The sequence below is a fragment of the Caenorhabditis briggsae genome, assembly GCF_000004555.2.
Source record: "Caenorhabditis briggsae complete genome, chrIII, whole genome shotgun sequence".
NCBI lineage: Eukaryota > Metazoa > Nematoda > Chromadorea > Rhabditida > Rhabditidae > Caenorhabditis > Caenorhabditis briggsae.
Window position 1 is genome coordinate 7,075,065 of NC_013490.2, and position 8,523 is coordinate 7,083,587.

The 8,523-nt window shown below is 35.4% G+C and overlaps 1 protein-coding gene across 1 annotated transcript; it reads left to right on the top strand.

Annotated features, from left to right (window-relative positions):
• Positions 1 to 5,266: 5,266 nt before the first annotated feature.
• Cbr-srg-10 lies at positions 5,267 to 6,850 on the top strand (the record flags this gene model as incomplete). The annotated part of the gene is made up of 6 exons (XM_002642034.1): positions 5,267 to 5,497; positions 5,621 to 5,839; positions 5,883 to 6,026; positions 6,068 to 6,250; positions 6,552 to 6,730; positions 6,775 to 6,850. The coding sequence occupies 6 exons, from the start codon at positions 5,267 to 5,269 to the stop codon at positions 6,848 to 6,850; spliced, it is 1,032 nt and encodes a 343-aa protein (XP_002642080.1).
• Between the last annotated feature and the right edge of the window lie 1,673 nt (positions 6,851 to 8,523).

The window sequence follows — 8,523 nt, forward strand, 5'->3', positions numbered from 1 at the left end:
GGCGTAGCTTTTTTTGATCTACGAAAAAGCGCAACAAATCTTAACAGTTCAGACTTTCGCCTCGTTCGAGCTACTTTTGCAATTAAATTAGGTTTTTTAACGAAAATCAGATTTTAGAGATGATAGCAATCATTTTCATACCAAAAAATCTGAAATTGGTCCCGAAAATCCCACAAAATTCACAGAAATTAATTTCGTTTAATACTGTAGTGATTTTTGGGCGAGGTCCCGTAAATCGACACGGAAGCCGCCCGCGAAATTTTCCAGGTCCCAGTTATTTTAGTTCGACAATAATTGGAACAGACCGGACCGATTCAAAATGAAAAATTCTCCGGTCCAGTCATATTCTCAAATTTCAAAATCCTGAAGTTTAAAATATTTTTCAAAGTTTTATGGAATTTTCGAAAATTTCAAAGTTTCGATACTTTTGTCATGGTTTTGATGTCCCAAAATCAGGAAATTTTCTTTGAAATATAATTCAATACGTTGTTTTCAAGAATTTTTAAAAAAATCAGCTTCCCGCGCCGACTGGGCCGTACCGAGCCGGGCCGGACGAATTTTTTCCGACCAGGTCACCATGGCCGGGTCGGGTCATCAGAGGTTGGTATTGTCTATTTTTCAGATTAAGGAACTGTGAAAACTAAAGCGTTTCTTCCGTTGTTGTTTGATCAGAGTCTCATTACTTCAATTATTATGGAACAAACGAATTCATACACCAGCGATGTGGAAACAATTACTGATACAAACTTTTCGAATTCGCTTGATTGAGTACTTCGATTTTTCTATAAATTCTATATAACATCTAAACTATTTTCTGTGTTTTGCGTTCTTCAATCAGAAATATCTATTTTCGAAGATTTCGTGACACAATACCCACCCTCAACGGCACATATTTCTAAGACCCATTCAAGAGTTTTTTGATTGATTAAGAGATTTCTGAAAACTGGCACGTCACTCACTTCCTGATATCTTGTTGGCATATAATTTGGAATCTAGCGCTTTCAGAAAGTCTTCGGTGAAATATTTACCCCACAATCAGCGAGAAAAAATTGTTGTCTTTTGTTATCACCTGCTATCGAGAACGTTCTTTTTCAAACTTTGTCACTCATGGAGTCCCCTGTAAATGATTCGATTCCGTTTACATGTGATATTTCATACGATTCTACTACTGAATTGATAAAATTCATAATTCAAGTCTCTTATCTGTTGCTTAACATCATTGTGAATCTGATGATTTTAAGAGTTTTCCTATTCAGCAAGAATAAGACATTCAGAGAGAGTCAGTTCTTTGTGTTTTATGCAGCCGATCTGATTGTGGTGAGTCTCGAACATTGGTTCTTTTTGAGGCACAAGATGCTTAAGGGAATTTATATGAGTTTATCCGAAATCCTAATCGGTCGTCTATTCATTTACATCACTCCCCTTTGCACAATCATTGGACCATATTTTTTCACTCCATCAATATTTCTTAAAGTTTATTTCACATTGTCTCATTATGCTCAAGGATTCAAAACAATTTCTCAAGTACTTCTAAGCTTAAACCGAATGACATCAGTGGTTTTCCGGTCACTTATTACAAAGTAATCGTGTCCCATAAGAACATCAAGAGTTTGAATTTTTACAGAGTTGGAAGAATATTCAAACTCCCAGTATGATTGTTCTGTTTGTACTGCCTGTTGGTGTGATATGGAACATTATCATATCAAGAGTGTATGTGAATCCTTCTTCTGGAGGTTTCAGTGTGAATTATATCAAAAAGGTGGAATGGGTAAGTCTAAAAATAAGACTTCAAATAATAGTGATCTTGATCAGGCAAGTTTGTCAAGACTTCATCTGGCATATTTTATTTTCTCCTTGACAATGATTATAATCTTCTCCAAAATCACACTTTGTGGCCTTTTCGTTATGAAAACCATAATAAAGAAAACCGAAACATCCATAACTGTAGCAAGAATGGTCATATCAGTTGAATTCTCATTACTTGCAATGTTCCAAGTGAATCCGTATCGAAATGAGCACGAAATTCGAAGATTATTTTCAAATTTATTTTGCTTTTTTCTCTTCAACGACATCTACCTGGAGACCCTTTCTATTGAGAGCTTTGGATTTCACTTACGATTTTTTGAATCTTTCTACAACTATCATATTTATCGCATTCAATCAGCAGCTTCGTAATGAACTTTTCCAGACATGGACCGGGAATAATAGTGCAGAAGTTTCGAGGTATGAAAAAGTGAGAGACAAGAAGTTATCGAAATTTATTGGTTTACAACTTTGAAAAGCTTTCACTCTAATTGCAGTCCAATCTAGTGTTATTAAACATCTAAAATTACATGTATTAGAAAGGGCCCTTTAATAGAAGAGCCCCTGTAACAGAAGGGCCCCCATGGTGTATCCGATATTCAACCAAGATTAAAACCTTTTTCCTTTGTTTTCAATCTTGAAAGTTCATTCATTGTTAAAGGAGGGGGACAGAAGATTTTTCGGTGTTTTTTGGAGTTAGGATATGCATTCTGAAGTAACGTTTTTGGCGCTGCACCTTCAATACTCATCCCACAAGTTCAACTCCTCGAGAGACTTCTATGAACAACATTTCGAGACAGTTTTTTTAATGCTCCCCACCTTCAATAAACGGCGATAGTTATGTTACCATTGAAATTTCCTAGTTTCTTTTTTTATGTTCAACATCAATCCTCGCGTCGAAAGTACTCTGCTATTTCCTTTTCCACTCGAATGGATTTTTCTTTGAAATGAAAAGTCAGCTGAAAATTTTTCGAAAACTAGCCGTACTGATCGTAGACCAGCGGAAGTCTGACTGAAATAGCTCAATGAAATAATCTGAAATCAGGATCACTGGCCCAGAATGATATGTTGCCGACGTAACTGATGAGTTCATTTTATGAAATGCCCCCACAAATTCTTTCAATTGATTTTTAAAACCACAGTTCTTCCAATTTCAGACACTCGAGCTCAAAGATCACAGTTCCACTCGGCCCGTCAATTTGGAAGACTCCCTCTGCGAAATAAAATATATTTTCCGCAGGAATCACCATGAAATTATTCCAACTGATGCATATCTCACCGGTCGCAGTGCTCTAATTTTCAGACAAAAAAAACGACAATAACAAGAGAGAAAATATCAGCCTTTGGGAGGTGGAACGAATTCATCCGAGGGGAATGATTAACAAAAAACAGATGAAATACGATTTTTTTTCTTGTTATTTTATAGCCTTTTTGGATCTTACTTTTTGAAAAAATGCATGTTCTAGAATAGGTTTCCATATATAACAACACTTATAAATTTGATATTTCTTTCTCATGCTCAGAACACAAGAATCGTTTATTTACCGCTACAAGTGTTTTCAATAACCAAATCTAAAAATCTTTACACTTTTGGTTCCATGAACCATTTTTCGAATAGGTTAAGAGTTATTCTAGACAAGTTTGTGTTCCGGAAGGAAGTGAAAAATCATAAAAGGTCCAAAATAAGTGTCAGCTGCACTTCAACGTCATTGTCTGAACATTATTCTATTAATGAATCGTAGTTCAAATTTCTCTTAAGTTGTGTTTTAGTTACAGTAGTCCTTGATTCATTTTTTGAACTCTTAATTTTCCAGAGGACGGCAGAAAAGCCAGACATTCTGAAAATGCCATGTCGCAAAATCATAAGTTTCTAATTTCCCGTTATTTTAAGCTCTCGTTAAGAACCAATGCTCAAACTCCTACTATGTGTTGCTCATTTACTACAGTCTTCTCAAAAACTACTTTTTGGTACCGTTACTCGTTTACTGAATCTTTGATAGTTTACTTTATTGCCCTCAGAAGCCAATCTTTTTCAAATGAACATATTAGGTTGGCTAATAAGTTTCTTTCTATTTTGGTGAAATTTTTGATCAAATTTTTCTCAATGCAGAGGGAACTAGATTAATCAATGTATTATCCATGAGCATTGACAGGCGTCTGGTAACGCCCTAGTCACTAAAGATCTCGCACTGTCGTGTTGTAAGTAAATCTTAGTCTTTTCTCCTTGTTTCGATTTGACCAGTAGATTCAATTCCTCTAATTAGGAATGATACAAAGCGGCCATTATAGTGGTGCCTTCATTTAAAAGTTCCCAGTCTCCATTCCTTTGAAAGACCACCAAATACATAACAATCCCCTTTTCACATGAAATTTAGGTTTCGAGACGTCCAAAGCGAGCTCTTTTTTGTCAATCATCTGATCCTTTTGCATATTGATAGAGTAACTTATCCACCTATCATCTACGGTAATTAGATCAGCCAGTCAACTGAACGTGGTCAGAATTGATAGGAGAAACATGCTCATGCCTACTCGGCGATCCATACCGTAGTCCTTCAAAAATGGGGTACGAATCGACTCAGTTCTTGGAGTTGTCAAGAGACTTCAATCCGTTCACAATACTTGGTTGACTATCGGGAAAAGCCTCTGACATTTCACAAGTGGTTTGAACCGGATCGGCTTCAATACGATTCTTCAATAGGGCCAAATCCAACTACCGAACCGAGCTTCGTCTTCCGATTCTAAATTTTTGGCTTCGAACCGATCGGCCCCATTCTTGATGGTAGGGACAGTAGAAGATCCTTATCTATATATTTCTTTCATTTTCTTACAAATAGCATTATTTTCTCAACCAGAAAGAAGTTAAAATAAAACGCAGTTTTGGAAGTGAAGAAAGAAAGCGGCATGCTCGCAAACGACAAGAAGGAGGAGTTAGCCAACGTATACAGAGCAAGTCCGTGAGATACTCTATCCAACAAAAAAAATCCGTCAAGAACAACAATCCCACTGACCAGTTATGAATCTTCAAAGTTTAACATTCAAAATCGAAAGAAACTTATTAGCCAACCTATTATCAACTTAATGTGCCGAGTAGCTTCCGATACAGGCGGCGCATAATCACTCGGACTGATAAAAACGTGTATATCTTTTGACATAAGTATCCTGTAAGCACAAAAATTGGTAGAAATATAATTTTACGTTTGATTTGAAGATACTGAAATTTCAAAGCGATTCCTCAAGGCAATTTGAGCTCAGTACAATACGTGCTATGCTATTAGAAACTTTATTCCGCGTAATTATGCACCATTTTGTAGATTGTAAATGAGGGAGAGTCGTAGTTGAAACAAAAGTTAGAGAAAACAAAAAATTAAAATTAGAGAAACGGTAGTAAATGAGCAAAAGTATAAGTAGTAGTTCATCAAAAGAAGTGAAATTTAATTACCGAAAACCAATCTAGTTTCCAGAAATGAGCAAGTTCACATTACCAGCGAATTTCTCTTACGATGATCCACTTCCATTCACTTGTAATGAAAACCCGAACCTGCCAGTTTCATTAGCCATGTACGGTATTCAAGCAAGTTATCTGATCCTTGGAGCTGCTCTTAATTTCCTTATTGTTTTAACTATTTTCAAATCGAAAGGAAGTACATATCGGCATAATTCATTTTATATTTTGTATACAGCCGATGCTGTTATGGTAAGAAATAAAGTAGTTCTGTAGTTCTGTAGTGTGAAATACTTCTGATACCCTAGTACTAGATAAGTTCGAGGCATATTGAGATGCACCAGAATTAGAACAATAGCAATTTGCTGTTTTCAGGGAATTTACATAAATCTCGCGGAAGTATTCTTCGGCCGGCTTTTTATTTACATCACTCCATTATGCCCAATTATAAGTCCATACTTCTTCTCGCCTTCTGTAGTGACAAAGTTTTATTATGCTGCTGTTCACTATAGTTTGGGATTCAAAACATTCTCCCAAATATTCATGAGTTTCAATCGAATGACATGTGTCATTCTTCCCATGAAGCACCAGAAAGTAATGAACATTTTCAAGCTTCTAAAAAAATTTAAATTTTCAGTTATGGAGAAAAATATTGACTCCAGTTTTGGTGACTTTGTTTATCCTTCCATTGGGTGTTATATGGAATATTTTGATTTCGAGAGTCTACATAAATCCCAACGGTGCTGGTTTCTCTGTTAACTACAAAGATACGATTCCATGGGTATTTCGAAAAAATCTCAATATCTGAAAAAAAAATTTCAGGCCAGCATCTCCCTGCTTCATCTGATTCACTGTACCATATGTTTTGTGTTAGTGATAATCTTTTTCAGTGTAACCATTTTTGGATTGGCAACGCTGAAACAAAGGATCAAGAGTGCTGAAAGATCGTTGACCATTGTTACAATGATAATGGCTGTACAAACTATGATTTTCGCATTTATTCAGGTTCTTTTTTTAATTCTGAAAAAAAAACAAATAACATAAGGACCCTGATACTGTCAAATTTGAGCTCAATTATCTCAATTCCTGAAAGACATCAAAAGTGTGTCAACTGACAAAACACTTCTGATATTATGATAAACAATTTATCTGTTGAAAACTCTTTTATAGCTTTTATAGGAACTGAGATAAATTGACTCAAAGTTAAAAAGTAGCGGGCCCTTCTATTACAGGTTTTACGGTATATCACAGATGGTTCAGAATTATCAGCAAAAATCATAAAAATACGAGTAGAATAAATTTTCAGATCTACTTTGCCTTCCTCGCTGTTTACACGCCCAGCATCCGCGGAATCCTTCTTATGACTGTCTCCTTTGTCTTCGATTCAATGAACGTCTTCGGTCCAATCGGATTGATTGTGATGAGCCAACAACTTCGAAAGGATGTGTTCCATCTGAAGAGTGTCGAAACTCAACCATCTTCAAGGTTCTATTGTTCAGAAATTTTGAAATTTTGTGTTTATTTTTCAGAAGTATATCTACCGTATCTCATCATCAACCACTTTCTCGTGCAATTTCTACAGTAATCGCGCCTATTTCTTCCTGATTTTTGAATTTTTTAAAAATTGGTCCGTAATAATAAAGATTATTTGTGTAGATTGAATTTACCAAATACAAAAATGTCCTCTTCTCAACATTTGCACTGGGGTGGAACTGAAAAAAGTACATGTATAGGCATGAGTCGTCACACTTTTTTGTATCTGCTGAATCATTTCGAATTGAGCCCATTTGATTTGTGCATGCTTCGATGAAAAGTACAAGCTTTCTTGTTTGTTTCTGATCCTAAACATAAACTAGCTTTGATTTTAGATTTTAAATTCTCTTGCATCAATGCATTTGCGATTTGTTTTGATTTTTTGAAAAAAAAATTCTTGTAACAGACTACTCTCTTTATGAGCACTAAATTCATTATTCCCTATAATTTCTTAAATGCTGACTCACTTCCATTCGAATGTGCGGAAGATGACAACGTTGCATTGCCTGTAGGATTGTACCTATTACAAGCATCTTTTCTGACATTGGGAATTGTTTTGAATGCTCTCATAATCAAAAATATTATGATGCAAAACAAGGTTATTTATAGAGAAAAAGCTTTCTATATTTTGTACACTGCAGATGCAATTGTGGTGAGTTTTCGAAAAAACGTTCGGGATGTGACAATTTGGAATACCGTAAACACTCGAATAGAATCAAAAATATTTTATCAGTTTAAAACGTTTTGATATCTGCGACTGGAACCGAGATTAATTGGCTCAAAGTCTAAAATTAGGCGGTCATTCTATACGAGTGTTTACAGTAATCTGAAAAACTAAATGAATTGGAACTAATTCAAAAAGTATTGGAAAAGCAGCAGATGCGGAACTACCGTCTAATAGAGCGGCATTAGAGATGTCCGGACTAACTTTTTCCAGAAACTGGATCTGGGATTCCAGATCAAAAAACATTCATATCACGGAATCCAGAAAAAGTAATCCAGAAAGAAAAAAACATGAAGTCCGGACATTTCAACTGTGGAGAAAAATGCCAAAAAACAAAAGTGGTGATCTATTCTTATATCCTTTGTTTAAAAACAAGTTATCGTGTCAGAGCTAATTTAGCAAACATGTTTGTTGAAAATTGATAGACCGTGTTTCTCGGAATACGGAATGCGGAATTCGAAACAAATTTTTCTAAGAAATCTGAAATCTTTTCTAATTTTCTAAGGAATCTGAAATCCGGAAAAAAAGCGTCGGACATTTCTGAGCGGCACTCCTTCACTTTCATTTCGATTCTTCTTTCTTCGATTTCATTCAAATGTTGTTTAATAACATTAGAGGAAGTGGATTGGTTCAACAGGGAAAAGTCCGTTTTGGAGTTTATTTTTATTTATTCATTTATTTCAACGAAGGGGAGAAAACCACTAACACGTGAAATGTCTATTTTCTACATTTGATACAAGGAGATGATCGATTTTGGGCGAATTTTTGTCGCCAGTTACTCCCCCACATGGTGTTTTCGCACTTTTTGGACAAGAACTCATTTTGTACTTAGAATATGCAAACTCAAACAAATATTTTCTAGTGACTTTTTTACGCTGATTTTGAATCTGGCATTATCTTGTTCACAATAATGCTAACATTTTTCACAACGACAGATTTTTAGTGATTTTTTTCTAAACCGGTTGAAAAATCAAAATTTTCAGCTGAAAGGAAAAGAACTGGAATGTGGTGGGCAGTATGT